At 46.2% G+C, this 18,101-nt stretch overlaps 1 protein-coding gene across 4 annotated transcripts; it reads left to right on the forward strand.

The window, feature by feature from the left end:
- Positions 1-16: 16 nt before the first annotated feature.
- MFAP3 (microfibril associated protein 3) lies at positions 17-10,395 on the forward strand. 4 transcript variants are annotated; one of them, XM_030957579.1, is made up of 3 exons: positions 17-123; positions 4,639-5,099; positions 6,456-10,395. In XM_030957579.1, exons 2-3 carry the CDS (start codon positions 4,820-4,822, stop codon positions 7,199-7,201), a joined length of 1,026 nt encoding a protein of 341 aa, XP_030813439.1. In that variant the 5' UTR covers positions 17-123; positions 4,639-4,819; the 3' UTR covers positions 7,202-10,395. The 4 variants fall into 4 exon arrangements, with proteins under 4 accessions (XP_030813439.1, XP_030813437.1, XP_030813440.1 ...); XM_030957577.1 differs by having other exon boundaries at positions 25-87; XM_030957580.1 differs by having other exon boundaries at positions 73-109.
- Positions 10,396-18,101: the final 7,706 nt, after the last annotated feature.

Here is an 18,101-nt window from a genome sequence, read left to right on the forward strand (position 1 = left end):
GCTCGGGGAAGCGCGTCCGGGCGGCTGGGCCGGCGGCGGCGGCGGAGCTGCGGGACGGGCCAGGCCGGGCCGGGCAGCCTCGTCCCGGTGAGAGCGGCGGTACCGCCAGGTTCACCGGGCAAGGTCGGGGTCGGAGGGCAGCGGCGGAAGGGGAGGCCGCGGAGCCATGTCCCGCCTCGCTGTTTTGGCGTGGAAATAGGGGCAGTAGGGGCAGGTTTGGACGGCAGCGAAAGCGGCGGAGGGCCTCGAGGGAAAGCCACAGGAGGAGCGGCTGAGGTCACTTCGTCTGGTCAGGCCGGAGAACGGGACGCTGAGGGCAGGGCTCATCGGGGTCTGCAGCTCCTGCCGAGGGGCAGCGGAGGGACAGCTCGGATCCCTGCTCTGTGTGACAGTGACAGAAGCCAGGGAACAGCTGGAGCTGTGCCATGGGAGGTTTAGGTTGGAGATCAGGGAAAGGTTTTCCCCCAGAGGCTTCTGGGCACTGCCCCGGCTCCCCAAGGAATGGGCAGGGCCCGAGGCTGCCCGAGCTCCAGGGGCGTTTGAACAGCGCTGTCCGGCACGGGCTGGGACTGTTGGGGTGTCCTGAGCAGGGCCAGGAGTTGAACTGGATGAACCTTGTGGTTTTCTTCCAGCTCAGAATATTCTGTTTGTGTTTCTGGCATGACATCATGCCCCAGTGACACCAGCCCGCATGATGTCACCCCCCCGTGTTCCAGTGCCCTCGGCTGCAGTGCGGTCATGTCGCATGTCCTGTGTCCCACTGCCACCACCAGCTGGCACCAGGGCTTTTCCACGAGTGAACTGGGGCTGTGAGGACAGGGTGATGTTAAGTGAAACTTTGTGCCTGGTTGTTTTTAGCTGACAGGACACAAAAAGCTGTTTTGGTGCGCAGCTGATGCCGTGTCATAGCAAGTTGGCCTGTGACAGACAGCCAAGGGATAAGCACAGCAAAACACCATGTCGTGTCAGGCAGCCAAAGGATGTGCACGGGAAAACAACAAATCCCATCAGGCAGCAGTGAGCCTGGCCCGGGGGTGCTGTGGGTTTGCCCCTTAGGTTGGTTTTTGGGCCGTGGGTGATGCCACTCCCCTGCAGAGCTTTGGCTGGTGCAGAGGGTGAGCCCTCCTTGCAGCCTCTCTCATGCTGGAGCACCCGGAATGGCTTTTGTCAACACTGTGCTGGCTGTGTTCATAAACTTCCCAAGAGTTCCTGTCTTTAGGGCTCTGCCAAATGCACCTCCCTGGTTTGACAGAGGGTCAGAGGGGGCTTGCAAATGGTATTTCTGCAAGACATCAGCAGCCTGTGCTCTGTCAGGTGTGTCTCGGTTTATTGCCTCGCGTTACTCCAGGTATGAAGTGATGTTATAAGCAGTGAATGTAAAACCATATAACTTGCAACCTCTTGGGCCCCAATTTTGCAGTGCCATATAAATGTGTGTAATTTTAAGTACTATCAGTGCTTCCACTGACCTCAGTGGGACTACTTAGAGTGCCCTAAGTTAGACACAAATACACTTCTTCAGGGTAGGAGCCAAGGATGACTCATACAAGCACATGCATCACAGATTTTTATCTTTCCACTGCTATTTGTTGTTACAACTTACGGTTTAATAAAGGTTAAATGTGTTGAGTTCAGCTTCAGGTTCAGTTGTAAAATAGTCAGTTTCTATTCTGGCACATTTCATCTTGTTTGAGCGTAACACTTTGTTGAAGAATTGTGATGTTGGCACTGATCACGCTTTATCCTTTTTGGGTCCTTTAGCAGCTGTTTTGCATAAGTGCAGTGGATGAAGAATACGGATTTTGCAAATCATTTTATTGTTCCCAGCACTTGGCAGTGAGAGATCATTGTCTGCTTAGCAATAATGGCTTTTCCAAAAGACAAACAATTTCTAATAAATCAGACCTCGAAGAATTTAATAGTAAAATTAAATGACCCATCACCAATGGTTTATGCATTATGCAGGCTCAGTGCAAGGATAGTGAAGAGCATATGCAATTACTGAAGATAATTATTCTTATGAGGGAAAATGTTGCTGAGTATTTCTTGTGTTAAATAAATGAGTGAGATTCCTAATGTCATTTAGGAACAGATGTCAGAGACGCTTGGAAACCTTAACAATTCAAATTTAATAATTTGAAATTACAATAGCACAGGCAAAGTACAAGAGGCACTGGGATTATTCTCTAATAAATCTAAAGTATCAGTTGGGATGTTACTGTTTTAGAAGACTGGAAGTTATAATGTGCCTGTGATTCAAGGGTGAAGATGAGGGTTTGTGTTTGCTGCAGATCTATGGTCTGTTTTAATTGCATCAGACACTGTGAAGTCAAGTCTGATGCATGAAGAAGTGCATTTTTAGCTGAAGGCAGCTGGGTCATGGGGTGATGTCTGCTGAAGGTCTGGGACCACAGCACCTCACTTGCCACCACAAGCTGTGACAGACCTTTAAAGCAGCCCAAGTGTCAGTGGTCCACAAACCACTACCAGTCCACAGCCTGTCTGTGTGCGGTTGCATAAGGTTGCCAAAACGAGCAGGTCAGTGTCAGCAGCCTTTTGCAGGCTCTGAAACACTCTGAAAATACCAGGGGTCTAAAAATGGAAGGTTAAAACCACTCCCTCAAACAGAAGAATAGTTGCTGATCAACAGCAGCCTTAGTATTTTTTTTATTCAGACTTGTGCTGTTTCTGTGGATGGGATGCTCTTCTTCAGAGGCAGCTGGACTCAGTAATGCTTTCCTTAAAGTGTAGCTGGTGAAAAACAGGAATGAAAGAGGCCTTGGTAGTGGTTTTAACTGTTTAGCTGTGGGAAAGTCACTCCTCCAGCACAATGGTATAATTGAGTTCTCTGCACTAGTCTCATCTTAAATGAAAGGACAAGAGGCATGATAGAAAACAGAGTGGGGCCAATGATTAAAAAAAAAAAAAAGAAGAAGAAGAAGGCAGATGAAGGGATTGCTGTTTACAGAGAAACAAGTAGGGAGCCTGTTTTCCAGTTTCTCTTGCAGGATTCAGTGGGTGAGTTGGTTAGTCAAGCTTGAAGGAGAATTGGACACAGCCGTCTTCTTTGCCTTCTTTGTTAAACTGGCTTTGGCAATAGCCACAACAGAAATGGAAATGGGTCAGATAACACATTTCTCATCAGATGTCAAGTCTGGAATCTGGTTTGACCTTTGACAAATTAACTTTCACTGAAAAAAATTCCTGGTCTGGACAGCATCAGCAGAATTCCCCCTTTTGAATATACTTAGTTTGTCTCTGATGAAAGACAATTACTAGAAATCACCTGGTTTTATGCATGTTACATTATTTTTCAGAAGTGCTTTAGATAGTGTTAACTGGTAATTCTAGAAGGATGAAAAGTGTCTGCATTATTTATTAAGTAAATGGGTCCTTTTGTGTTATGATATTTATGAAATTCCCTTCCACTAACATCTGTTATTTGTAGAAGAAAAGATGATAAATTTGAAGTCACACAGTCAATGATATGAAGTGAGATATTTTTCAGGATAATATTGGAGTTTGTGGCTTCTGTACTTTGTAAATGTTTTTTTAAGGCTCTGGAACTGTCTGGATGGAATCGTAACTTCAGGGAACACATATTGGATTAGAAATTTTCTTGAATCAGGCTTCCAGGAAAATTGATTACAGATTGTCTCTTATCAGTGTCATCTCATTTTGTTACAAGCTGGTTTTATTCTGGCTTGTGTGCAAAAAACAGAAAATTTGTTGTATCCTAATGTCTTAAAATATCTTTTGTGCACATTAATTTGAAGAGTATCTGTCCCTAGACAAAACAATTTTTTCACATATTTATGAAATTTGGGTGGACAAGACGATGAAGAATATATGACTGCTGAGATGAAGCAGCATAAACTAGAAGATTTTCAACAGGAGGCCATTGTAAAACAAACAAGAATAACAGGGAGCAGACTTAGAAAATGCAGCAGCAACAAGAGATATTGCAAAAAAGGAAGTATTTATAGACATCAATGTCCTGCTGTTCAGAAAGGGACTTCCTCTTCTGGCTGTAGGTAACAACCAGGAGACTTTTCCCAAGTAATTAAACCATATTATATAATATTTAGATATCTAATATCAATTGTGCCCCTAAAATCAAGTAAGTAGATGTAAATGCTAAAAATCAGGTGTGCATGTGTGCACTTTGGTTTTTCTTTGGGTGGTAAATGAAAGACTGGCTTTAGAAAACCAGGGCTTAAAAGCACTTTGATATTGGTGGAGAGGCAGGCAGAAATTACATTCTCTTTCTTGCTTTTCTTCCTCTATTAAGAAAGCACTTTTTCTCTGGTAACAAATGCAGAATCCACTTTTAAACATAATTGTGCATTTCGAGTAGTCTGAACAATTTGTTCTTTTTCTAAAACCTTTTTTCCCCTTAATGATTATTGTTCCAGAGATTATTTATTTGATTGGGCAGATGAACATCTAGTGGACTGGAGGTTGTGCTAATGCCTTCTTACCCTCATTTTATCACTGTGTTCTGAGCAATGCTCTGATTTGGAACCTCTCAGCTGACAGTTTATATTATGATATTTGAAATCTGTTTTTTGGAAATTAAATTTGAATACATGGTAAGCTTGTGGTCATTAATAAACTTATTGCCTTTTTTTTTTCCAGTTTTACTTCCAGTTTCCACTTCAAATATTGATGGTCTTGAAAGTGCACTTGGATCCCAGACATTTTCCATCACAGAGCAAATCAAGAGCTCCTCTCCTATCTCAGAGCAATACAGACAGCTTAATATCATATGACCTCATTTCTCCAAATTAAATGAAAGAAGAATTTTCACTCACTTTCCATGAAGCTCAGCTATTGCCTGTTAATTTTGACTGTTAGTGCTGGTCTTTCAGTTGGATTCACCGTGGAAAATGTAGCTGTTAACAGGACAGTTGCTTTTAGGTCTTTCAATGCATCACTTCATGCAGTGTCTCAAGCTTTAATAAGTTCTCCAGCACACCATGATATCATAGCCAAAGAGGGGGGCAGTATTTTAATTGAATGTAAACTGAACATCAGCCAGTATGAACATATCCTTTGGTATAACTCCAGAGGACACCTGCTTGAACAGAAAGATGAAGGTGAGTTTTCCTGCTGTTTTCTGTCCATTGTTATTCCCCTTTTAAACAGTATTGTGAGCTCCTGGGACTTTATTATAATTTTCTCTTCCTATCCTCCTGTTTTTACAATTGGAAGATAAGAAGAGAGCAAAACAAAGTCCTTTGCCCTCTGAAACATTGCATGGGAATTACACCTGAGCACTTCTGTTCCATCCTGCTTTGGTGCCCCACAGAATGATGTTGTTCAAGAGGCATCCCAGTGTTCCATACGGAAGAAATGAGTCTTCATCTTACCCAATACTAACTGATGGATTTGTTTATTATTGCTCTGGTTGAAATTATATTTTTCCAAATGCATGAATTAAACACAGTTCTCCACAACTTGCAACCTTTTGAGCTGGCAGTTGGTGCTTTAGTTTTGTTACAGGATATGTTTTAAAACATACTTAGTACATTTATTTTTTGGTTTATGCACCAGTTAGACTGTGGAAAGTAACACAATATGTAGTGGCCAATGATGGAATTCATACTATTTAACCCTTTTGAACTGAAGTGGAATATATTTTCCTAGCCATTGGCTCTTGTAGTTCTATCCCTGCAGTTTTTAGTTTAAAAAAATGTTTTAGAGATACCTGTGTTTTTCTCTATTAGTATTAATGAAGGTCATCGAACTAATTGATAGGATCTTGTTGGAGGCCATATTTCTGCCTTAAGTATTCAGTAACCTTTTTGTAGTTATAATGCCATCTGGAGATTAGTTCAAAGTAGAGTAATTAGAAGAATAAGTTATGAAAACAGTTCAAAGCAGAGTAATTAGAAGGAATGAGTTATGAAAACAGTTTTCCCCCTAAGTTATAAATGCACAGCAAATGCTGTATAGAGCTTCTTGTATTGATTTCTCTTTTACTTGGATTTTGCGTGTCAGCACTGCATGCTCAGCAGAATACTGTCTCAAGAAAATTCTGGGTTCTTTTGCCAACAGAGCCATTTACAGACTGATCTTTCTCATGGGTCGCTGGACTTCTGACTCTGAATGTATGGAAAATTAGACTTTATAGAGGACAGTCTTTTAACATAGGGTGAGAAGCTCTAGTTAAGAATTAAGATCCCTATCAGAAAGACCCAGAAGCATGCTGGAAAGTGCAGATGAGAGAAGGAAGTAAAAATAGTGTAGCAAGCATGCAGAATAATTTACCATTAAGCAGTATGATGGGTAAGAGGGATTTCTGTGTCACAAGCATGAAAAGGACATTTCAGTCCTTGATGTACTGTTACTATGCCACAAGTGGACTGCTCACTGCCAAGCTTTGACTTCTGATGATGTTTACCCTGGGATTGTTGTTTCACGAGGTCTGTTTATTTCTTGCCCCTCTGCAGATGACCGGTGGAGGATTGCTGATAATTCCCTCAACATCACAAAGGTCAGCTTTGCCGACCGGGGCCGGTACACGTGTGCAGGCATCAATCAGAACGAGACCTTGTACTACACAGTCACCCTGAGGGTTATCTTCACCTCAGGGGACATGAGCATCTACTACATGATCGTGTGCCTCGTTGCCTTTGCCATCACCCTCATTTTGAACATCACCCGCCTGTGCATGATGAGCAGCCACCTCCGCAAGACAGAGAAGGCCATCAACGAGTTCTTCCGCACGGAAGGGGCCGAGAAGCTGCAGAAAGCTTTCGAGATAGCCAAGCGCATCCCCATCATCACATCCGCCAAAACGCTCGAGCTGGCCAAAGTCACTCAGTTCAAGACCATGGAGTTCGTTCGCTACATCGAAGAGCTCGCCAGGAGCATTCCCCTGCCTCCTCTGATCCTTAACTGCAGGGCCTTCATGGAGGAGATCTTCGAGGCCGTGCGGGTTGACGACCCCGACGAGGTGGGCAGGGAGGAGAAGCAGCCCCCGGGCTGCGGGGCACCGGCCGCGCTGTTCCCCGGCAGCGCCCCCGTCAAGCGCAGCCACTCCCCGGCCGGCGACTCGGACGACGGCTCCCTGAGCGAGCAGGGCCAGGAGATCGCAGTGCAGGTGTCCATCCACCCCCAGGGCCAGGGGCACGGCATCGACACCGTCTCCCACGGCAGCTGCCACTCTGTGCCTGCTGAGGAGGTCACCTGCTGAGCCACACCTCGGGCCATCCAAGGGCACTGTGAGAAAAGGGTCTGCAAACAAGCTGCCTCATCCCATGTGCACAAGAGTTTTCCAAATTGCAAGGTGCCAGAAGTAGTTTGAAGTGTGTATTTTCTGTCTGTGTTGATTTAACAATTCCAGTCTGCTCGAAAAGGCCGTTTGGAATATTGTGCGAGGGCTTTTCTTTCTAAAGCAGGCTTGCTATATTTAAAATAGTTGCAAAACAGGAATTCTTTGTCCTTGGCTCCTTGGTAGCTTTTGATACTTCAGATCTGTGTGAGAAGTGACCAAGCCGAGCAGTACAACTTGCAATAAGAATTTTTCCTTTGTGAGCTCCTTCTTTATTCACAAAGTTGAACTGAAATTCCTTTGAGTCGGTGGTGTTGTCCTGATGAATTGAGTTCTGTGCTCTTTTTGAGTTGCCTCTTGGTGTGTGTAGCCCATCAGAACCACGGTGAGCTTGAACAAATCTGTTTTGTGTCACATGCTTGTGTTGCTATCAAAATGTACTGTACTTAGAAAAGAATAGTGCCAGGATCTGCTGCTGGATTAAATGAATTGTTGTAGTTTCAAAGCAGCTTAAAGAACAACCAGGAGGTCTCAAGTTTTCTGTGCATCTGCAGGAAACTTGTGGGTATTTTAAAAGCTTGTTGCTTAAACTTGGTGCTGATTGCCAAAGCGCCTTACCCTGGTCCTGTCCCACAGAATGCAGCAGTGACAGCACTTCTGGCACTGCCTGGCTTTTCATTATGCTGATTTCACTCACTATAGAAAATCCAAAGTTTTATATTGTATTTGATGTTGTGGTGAGAAAAGGATGACAGTAATCACATCATGGCAAAACTGAGAAATGAATTCATCATCTACAGACAGTTGTCTGAGGCACATCTTCCTGAACAGCATTATAATAAAGCAGGTGAAAAGCAGTGACACTGAGTGGCTCTGCTCTGGCTGGTCCTGTCAGAAGGCAGTGGCAGAGGGAGTGGGGGCTGGCTGAGCTGTTGGCCAGCCACTGTTTGCAGGAGGGGAGTGACTCACTGGTAGAGCCCAGCCTCGTGAGCTGCAGAGGTGGCAGAAGGGAGCTGCAGCTGCTGACATACGTGCACAAGTCCTTCACCAAGGATCTCCCACCTGGCTTCCTCAGCTGTAGAGATCCAGTCTCCAGGACTCAGAGTGCAGACAAGAATCTACTTTCTTCTTCCACTCTTTGGTGCTGTTTTTTTTTTTCTCCTTAACATTTGTATCACTTAAATAGCATTTTATATCCTGTTGAGATTTAGTAGATGTAAAGCTTGTAAGCACTCCACATATTAATTTCTTACAACTACTGGAAGCATATTGCCATATAATTTTAACAGCTTGGCAACAGGAGTGCCATTTAATTTCACACAACTCTTTTTTTTTTCCTTATTATTACAGAAATGTCAGTTGAACAAGTGATTCTGGAGGGCTGCTCAGGATTCTTAAGAGGATTTGACGTTACATTTACATGAGTAGAGGTGGAAAACAAGCAGGCACAGTGGTAATAACAGGGTGGGGCTGTCTGTGGTAATGCATGTTCAGAAAGAAGGGGCTGAATGAATTACTGTAACCATATCAGAGACAGGGAAATCTAACAGCATCTATTACTATTTTAAACTACCTTCTGGGGAAATTCCTGCAGTCAGCCACCAGTTAAATCACCCTAGTTGCCTTTGGCCTGTCAGGTAAGAGTAGTGTTAGTCAGGAAGGAAATTGCTAGCCTTTATTACAGTAACATTCCCACCAGCTTGGTGCCATTTCCAAGACTGTAGCAAACTTTGTCTGTTTCAGGGGAATAAACCTGAATAGCTGCCTCAACAGTGACTTCTTTTTTTTGCTTCCATAGTTTCATGGCACTTTATGTCCAGGTGAAAATTTTGTATAGTTTTGTGTAACCTGTCTGGCTTCTTTTTTGAGGTTATCAGTGTTAAAAGATACTCTGTGGATAAATATCTATTTCTCTTAGAAGAAGGAAGCTGCTGGCTTCACTTCTGTGCTACAAGGGGTTCTGCAGGTTTGTTGCACATGTGTGAGAGGAGATTTGAGAGTTTGCAACCCACTGGTTGAAAGAGGTGAAGGCTACAAGAGAAAATTATTTGCTTTAATTTCCTTTGTGCCACAGGCCATCAGAATGTACCTGCACCTGCCTTATTTCCCTATAAACAGCTCTCCCTGCTTCTCTGGGACTGTTGCATAATGTGCAACATACGGATGTGTTACCCCTAAATACACACACAGTGAGAGATGCCGCTGCAAAATCTAAACTATTTAATTGCTTCCTAAGAAGCAGTTATGATTGACAGATGTCACATCAGAAGTGGCAGCAGAATGACACTGGAGGTGTGTCAGATGAGTGACAGGAGAGCTGTTTCAAGACTGATTTGATCTCTTTTTTGATTTTTATACTTTATTTACACAGCTCCAAGTTCTTACTGAGCAGTTACCTGGTGTCTTCATACATCCTATTGCTGGTTGAGAGGAAAGAGTGACCATGCATAAAGGTCCCCAGAAATGCAGTTGCAGTGTCAATTGCTGGATAGCAAAGCTGAGAGTTTTCCTGAATTACTACAGTATTTTGTTCCTTACATGGATTTCATTCCTGGAAAGGAGGTTGTTTTATAAGGATTTCAGTATATCAGGAGTACCTTCTGAATGGAGGAACTGATCCTACTCCCACTGAATTCAATTAGAGAGGATTTGGAGCTCTGTGCATTTTACAGGATTTTTATGTATCTGAAAGCAAGGACAAAGGTGATGTTAAATGCTAAAAGTGATTTCCAGAGAATGAAAATTGACACCAGTTTCCAAACAACTTGTGAACTATTCTTGTTACCCTGAGAGTAGATGTGTGCACTTAACGTCTTTGATGAATCTAATTGAACATTAGCATGGAAAGTGTTTCTCTCTTAACTTTTTGTAGGATGAGGAGAATCTACAGTGGTTTCCTTGCTTTAAACTAAAGTCTCTGACAATCAGAATGGTATTCTATCTCTGTGACTTATTTTAAAAAATATAAAATCTACTTGTTATCCAAGAGTACCTAAAACTAACTTTGTAGTGATTATTTGTATTACCTGGATTGTAATGTAACTGTTTAATGTAACCACATAGGATTTCATACTTTCATAAAATGAATTGGTAGATTTGCAAAATAAATTGAAAAGAAAAACCTTGTTCTGCTGGAATTTTCTGTTTTACAAGTGAGGAGTGCCTGTCTCTCTAAGGTTATGTAGCAGCTGTATTGAGCTCAGCAGAATGTTGTTAATCAGCCTGACAGAGGTTATTGGGATATTCAGTCATCTGAAGAACCATTCCTGCTATGATATCTTTGGATCTTTTTTTTTTTTGTCTCACAGTCTTCAACAGCATCTAGTAATTGTTCCCAGCTGCATATACAAACAGGTACGGGCCTGAAATGGTTTCAGGAAGGCCCTCAAACCTTTACTTCTTTGTTTCACATTGTGTGTATGACCTTCAACCATGAATCTGTTTTATTTGTTCTTACCTTTTTCACATGCTGGTACTATTCTGTATTGTAAGCACCTTTCTGTTTGTAATCCCTCACCCCAAACACCAAAAATCCACCTTGCTGAGAAGCCCTCTGTAGTGCCTTCCTTGGGGTGTGCAAGTGTGAATGATAGCAGAATTCACCCAGATTGCTTTTAAAGAAGTCTCTGGTTGCCAGTCTCTGCACAAGGCAGATGATGGCATTACAGCTGAATATTTGGGGATTTTCCCATGAGAATCAGCTGCCTAAAGGAAGAATTATTGGACCCATACTCCTCAGGCTAGGTCAGTGCTCAGTCAGCATCTGCTTTCTATCTCCTTGTTGTGAGAGATGCATTAATAATAACAGTTCAGTTTTTTAAAGCTCCTGTAACCTGATCCCTCATGATCCTATCCACAGTGAACAAATTCATCTGCATCCATTTAGAGCACTTTTCCGTCTGCTAACAACAGATCATTGAAAAGGGAGCTGCATTAAGGATGATTGTACTTTAATTTTAGATGCACGCCTTAAAAAATACATTTTTTTCTTAATGTTACAGCACTTCTGTCAGTGAAGTCTCCAGCTGGAGACACCATGGTGTCATTCAGCTCAGGCAAGTTACAGCTTTATCGACTTCCCTTCAGCCAGGTCATTTGACACCAGCTGAGTCTCTTTCCTCTCCTCTTTTTTAATTGGATGGCAGCTCATTCAGATGTCTCCAAATACTGACAGCTTTTTTGCATGTGGAAGTGAGAATTATACCATCATTCAAAAAAAAAATTGCTCTGCTAGATGCTGAAATATCAAAAAAGCCCTAAAAGCTGGGAAGTTGTTCTTTATCCCTGGTAAAACAGTACCTATTCTTTGGTCATGCCTGGCTGCCAATGAGCGCAGTAATGCTGAGCAATTAGGCCTTTCATTTGCATTAGGCTAATTAATTGTTTGCACAATGCCCTGAATATGGAATCATTTTCCTTTTGGAAAGAATAAAAGGATTAGAATGGCTTTATCCCAAGTTGCTCTGAACGTCTTTTATTTATTTAATGGGAGAAAAATCCTCTGTTGCCCCAAACTCAAACCACCCACTCGAGCGTTACGGCTGCTCAGGGACGTCTCCAGCAGTGGGGATGTGAACACATGCACATATGTCCATCCAGATGGGATCTGGGGGTCCTGCTGTATGGCAATGAGTGTGCAGAGGCTGGAGCCACGTCTGTGTGCTGCAGGGTTTGGATGTCAGCGCTGCCAGGGGCTGCAGAGGGATGAGCATCCCTGCATTCAGCTGCCTGCAGCAGCACGGTCACTGTGAGCTGTGGTGGCACTGGGAGGGCAGAGCTCTGTGACTGGGCACTCTCTGAAGAGGTTTGTACTGAGTGAGCCCAAGCAAATGGAACCTGGGCTAGGATTTCATGGAGAAGGGACCCAGTGGACACAATATTGCAGAGGCTATTGCCATCTCTTCTGTATGTTTGCCCTATTCAGTGCCTCTTTGTGCTACCATGTTATTAAGTATATACTTCATGTTAAATGGTTCTACAAACGTGCAAAAAGCCATTTCAGTAGAAAGTGAAGGAACATACTCAGCTCTTAAGTGCAAGGCCAAGGCTGCCATCTCACAAACTTCCCCTGAAGGGGTTGGAGATAACCGGCTGCAGTTCCTCCTGCCTTCCGATAAGGAGAGCGCCCTGCTCTCCTACAAGGCCTGCTATGGGCCATCTGCAAGAGCTGAAAGTGAGAATTCTGTCCCGTCCTACTTTCTCTTCCTCTAAAGATCAGGACACTGAGAACAGCCCTGGGTCTGAAGGGAGCATGAGAGGCCACCTAGGCTGTGTTCTCAGCCACAGATGTCCATCCTGGCTGTAAAACAGCTGCTGGCAGAGACGTCGCGTCTCCCAGGCAATCTGTTCTCCTGCTAAACCCTCCAGACTACTGGAAAGATTTCCCTAATATCTGCCACAAAGCATCTCTTAATGCATCACCCATTTCATCCTTTCCATGCCTACTGCTGCTACATCTGCAACCCAAATCAGGACCACCCCAAACAGGCAGGACAGGAACTGGAGGGCAACACAAATCGTGCTTGGCTCCATGTGCCTGCCTTGCCTGGAGAGATCCTTCTGTGTTTGGCCTAAGCTGGCAGAATTTAACTGGAAGTCAAATTCCTTTTGTTTATTTAATGCCTGAGTGATGTCTGAGTGATGCTTCTTGGGCTTTGGACCCTCTTGCTGTCTGTGCTGGGTGATGGAAATGTCCCTGGCACCAGAGCTGTTCATATCATAGGAGTAGCTCTGTTATTCTGGGTGCAGCAGTCTCGTGATAGCTTTGTATTTGTTTGTGGTAGGGGAATGGAAAGCAGCCGCTGCAAAACGCATGAGCCTGTCCCACCATTATCTCAAGAGATTTTCGGCATTTCACTCACTTTCTCTCCTTGGTGTCTTCACTTTAGTGCATTAAAGTATTCAGAAGTATCTTGTCTGGTCAATGGGAGAATCCCAAGTTTTCTTTATTTTTTCTTTTCTCTTACAAGTTTTTTCTTAAGCTTAACTCTCCTAAATAATGACTAGGGAGGGAGACAGTGGACCAGAACAGACATGAAGGAGTTTGGACAACTGTCCTAAATCAGAGGACAGGTTTGCTTTGGAAATCCTATATGCATCACACTCTGTTACAGAAAGTTGGCCTTAACAGCAAATCTCTTGCAGCAGGGTGTCACTTCACTTCCACAGATTACTTGAAATGCTTTATTAATTCGATGACCTTGTGGGCTCTCAGAAAAAGCCATTTCTCAGTGTTTTGCTGAAAGAGAACTTCCCTGAGCTAAAGGGACTGTTTTGTTGCTCAGATTTATTGCTTGGCTGACTTAATTCACCATTCAAACACGATGATTTTTAGCTGCTGGGCAGTGGGCCTTGCAATGTTGAAACTAATTAACTGCCAGAACTCTTCTGAGCAAGGCTGTTTTCTTACTGGGTTTTTGGGCTTTTTTTTTAATCCACAGAAATAAAGCAAGCACGATCCTTGGAACCCTGGGTTGCATGGATGTGGTGTCAGCACAGGCACGGCCCCATGCTGGATGAGTCTGTGTCACAAAGGAAGAAAGGCTGCCAGCTGTCCCTGCTGCCAGCTGTCCCCACGGCTGGCGTGACAGCACACAAAGGTGAGAGGAGAAAAGAGACAACATCTGAAGACAGAAAACAGGAGGGGTGCCACAGTCGTGACAAAGGGAGAGCTCAGAGGGCAGCGAGAGGTCTCCACTCCACAGCTCTGGATCCACAGCCTGGATCAAGGACCTGAGCTGTGGATCTGGCTGCAGGCCAAGGTCAATGGCTCTGCAGCTGGGACTCCTCACAGCTCTCTCCCCTTCCTCATCTCCACCACTGCTGTTGCAGACTGTATTTCTGAAAGAGCCTTGAACCTCGTAGCTCAGATAGATCTAAAGAGCAGCAGTCCCTGGCAGCAGGACCTCATCAAAGCCTTGAGAGGGAGGACAAGGAAGGGAAGAATGCACCTGGCTGCAGGAAGTTACCCATCAGGGACTTCTGCTCATCAAAATACTTCCTGGGGAAAGTTTATAACCCCTGCAATATTTCTGGGTGATATCTAAAGATGGCATAAAAAGCTCAAGCAGAGACAAATTCAGTGTCTGTGTGCTCCTTCCTACCATGTTTTTGCAAAGCACTTCTGCCCGGCTCCTTGCTCTGAGTCCATAGTGCAAGTGGAATATAAATGGCTGCTGCTCACTGCAAGCAGGGAATCCCTCACTGGCTCCAGGGAGCTCCCCATCTGTCTTGGTTCCTGACAGTTTGATCACCTTTATCATAATTTTTAAATGCAGACCTGCAAATACCGTTAGTGGTCATACAGAATGGCAACTCTCTTGACATGCCTCAACCACAGCGACCTTCCTCCACTGGCAGCAGGGAGCACAGACCAGCCCCTCTTCCTCCTATGAGTTTGGGCTGGGAGTGTCAGCCCCAGCTGCCAACTCACCTCTATCTCATTGTCTTCTTCCCTGCATCTCAATTCCAGTGTTTCCAGGATTTCCAGCCTTCTTCTGAAGCCCCACAGCCTTGTTGCTCATTCCTCAAGCACAGAAGTTTGGAGCAGCACCGCTGGGTGTGTGATCGAGGCAATCTCATGTCACTTGACTTGCTCTGAGCAAAGGGGGAAGTGCAGAGGATGAGCAGCATGTGGGAGAGATCTCTGCTTCCCATGGGTGCTGGTGGAGCTCAGCTGGCCAGGAGCTCCTAAAGGACCAGGAGGTTTTCTGGGTTTTCTGCCTGCTCATTCTCTAGGTGAAGCAAGAGGAACTGTTAGTGGAGGTTTGTCACAGGGATGTTCTTAAATAAGAGAAAACAGAATTTGGTGGCTGTGAGAGTCCAAAAAGCACCTGGGGGTGTTGTACTCATGAGCTCTCATCTCTTAGCCCTCAGAGCAGGTTCCAGCACCCCCTGGCTTGGAAAGGTGTCCTTAGATGTGAGGTGAGGATCCATAGTGACGCAGGCTCCACAGGGAGGTGCAAAGGAGAGCTGCTTTATTCCAAAAACCAGGCCTTCTAAAGCAATTAGACATTACCAGCTACATAGTTTTAAATCATAACAAACATAATTCAACCAACCACCACACACCACATGTGAACACATGACGGTTACATGACTTGTTTTTCTACCTCTAATTCAGCTGAGTCACTTTCCCATGGCCCTTCTCTGCTTAGCCAAAGTAGCAGGCCTGAGCCATGGTTTTACAAGGTTTGTAAGGTTTCTCTGTGAGGTTTTACCTACGTGCAACACTTAGAGGCAGTACAGGACACAGGGTGTGAGGGGACAGTGCTGAGGGCTGAGCATGACCCCTCAGGCATGGGGACAAGCAATTCTCTTCAGTCCCTGACATTTCCTGGGGTACAAGTGACGCCCCTCCTGGAAAGGAGCACACATGCTCCACGTGTTTATCCTTTTCCATCCATCCCTGCTGTTCTCTCCTTTTCCTGTGAGCACCTGTGCTTTTCTTCCCTTCAAACTGTCCTCGGAGTGACGCAGCAAAGTGCCAGGTGTGCCTTTGCTGCTGCTCTCAGCAGCGAAGGCTTTCTTCTGCTCAGCTGAAAGGGAGCCTGGGTCAAGGTTTTTATGTGCCAGGCAGAATCCAAACACTAGAGCACTCAGGTGAGCTCAGAGCCAGGATCTGGGCTGACAGTGGCAGGAGGGGCAGCGCCGTGCTGGGAACCTGGGAAACGTGGATACCAAAGGGGATGGGATGGGATGGGATGGGATGGGATGGGATGGGATGGGATGGGATGGGATGGGATGGGATGCGGTGGGATGCAGCGGGATGCCGTGGGATCCCTCTCCGTGCCGTTGTTGGGTGATGAGTACAGGGCATAGCCGGGCAGGAGCTGCTCGCCTGGAGCCCCGCGAAGCCCCGCTAGAGGCAGCTCTTGGTTTGCTGTGAGCACGGAGCAGCGCCAAGCGCTGTGCCCGAGCCATGGGGCTGCTCCTGCCGGCCCTTCCTCCGCCGGGGAGCTGCAGCCCTGGCCAGAGCCCGGCCGGGATCCTGCAGCGCCCTCGGCAGCCGCTGCTCTCCACGTGCAGAGGGTTAAACACCCTCCCAGCCGCTGCTCTCCGCATACAAACGGTTAAACACCCTCCCAGCCGCTGCTCTCCGCATACAAACGGTTAAACACCCTCCCAGCCGCTGTTCTCCACATACAAAGGGTTAAACACCCTCCCAGCCGCTGCTCTCCACATAGAGCGTGTCAAAGCCCGGGTGGGCGAAGGAACCCCCGTGGGATTAGCCTGAACCCGAGGGAGCAGGGGTTGCAGGGACATGGGGGGCTCCGGGGGCTGAAGTGGGCCCCTGTGAGCAGCGATATCCGAAGGAGAAGGTTGGAATTTAAGGTGTGTGCCCCCTCCTGCCCGCACCGAGAGCCGTCCCCACCCCTGGCATCCTGCAGCGAGCTGGCAGCCGGCAAGGAACGGATCTGATTTGTCCTTTTTTCCTCTGTAGATTAACAGATCCCGCTCTGACTGAAGTATTTAGTGATCATAGAGACTTAATTGCAAAACATTTCCTGGCCATGAGCGGGGTGCCCGCCTTGGCTCGCTGGGTGTTCCCTGGCACGGCACAGCCTGGCACGGCACAGGCGGCCTGGGGAGGGACAGCCACAGCCCGGACAGACGGACAATACCTGCAGCGGTTCCCCTGCCTGCTGCTGCCCTGGGGGGCTCCGGAGAGGCCAGATCCGCTCTCCCACCCTCCACTTGGCACTGGCAGCATTGGCAGTGCCGGCTGCCAGCCGAGTGCTCGGTGACCGGGAGGTCCCTAGGGCCACCCACCCCTCTCTGAACCCACCAGGTTCAGCCTGGGTGAATTCCAGCCTTGCTCTGCTCATTTCAGAGCTGCAGGAGACGCGGCTTATGGTCACCTTAAAGGAATAAACGACGCATAAAAATATTTGATCAATTAAGCCAAATGATTTGGCAGGCGACAGCTCCCGCTGTACCCATCCTCCTCACAATTGTCTCATTATCCAGCCCTAAATCAAGCTGTCACAGCTTTTTTTTTTTGGCTTGGAGGGGAGAGGGAGGGAAGGAGGGAGCTGCTTGCCAGTGCTCATCTCCAGGAGAGAAAGGCAGGCAGGGAGAGGGTCACTGAGTCACGGAGAGCATCCTCCGCCCTACGCGCGGCCGGAGCAGGGGATGCTGCTCCTCGGTAATGGGACTGCGGGGAGTGAGGCAGAGTGGAAGTTTTCCAGAGTAGAAATCCATTTTTACTTAGGTGAAATGTACATTTTTCAGTTGAGTCTGTGGTTAGAAAACATAGCTATGTAGCCTGACTGCAAAAGCCTAGGCTCAGAGAAACTGCTTCAGCGAAAGACAGAGGTAAAGGGGGGGAGACAGAAGGTGAGAGAGAGAGACAGAGACTGCTGTGAGAGCAGGTCAGCCTGACCTAGGAATTCTTTCTGATAAAGAAGAACTAGCGGCAAATGTCACGTGAAATTCATAAAAATGAATCTGTATGAACCTATTGTGAAATTGTATGCATATGTATTTGAGAGGGGGATAAAAAGGGACCTGAAGTTCCCAGAAGTACTCATGTCATTTTAAAGGAATGATTCCCACCTGTCCAGCGCTGTAATAAACATACCAGCTTTACAACTTTCACAAAAGTTGAGGAGTTTTGTTTATCTCTGCAAAACAGGAGGGATGCGAGCCCCTGCTCCTGGGATGCGGGAGAACCGCGGGATGCGAGCCCGGGGCTGGAGCAGGGCTGCTCCCTGTTAATGCCATTGCGGGAGAACCGCGGGATGCGAGCCCGGGGCCGGAGCAGGGAATGCTCCCCGTTAATGCCATTGCGGGAGAACCGCGGGATGCGAGCCCGGGGCTG

This window comes from Camarhynchus parvulus, chromosome 13 (genome assembly GCF_901933205.1).
Source record: "Camarhynchus parvulus chromosome 13, STF_HiC, whole genome shotgun sequence".
In the NCBI taxonomy this organism is placed as follows: Eukaryota; Metazoa; Chordata; class Aves; order Passeriformes; family Thraupidae; genus Camarhynchus; species Camarhynchus parvulus.

Excerpts from the sequence above, each read along its gene's own strand:
- MFAP3 (XM_030957579.1), top strand. The coding sequence starts at position 4,820 with ATGAAGCTCAGCTATTGCCTGTTAATTTTGACTGTTAGTGCTGGTCTT. Across the intron at positions 5,100-6,455 it reads GCTTGAACAGAAAGATGAAG|ATGACCGGTGGAGGATTGCT; the intron begins GTGAGTTTTCCT and ends GCCCCTCTGCAG.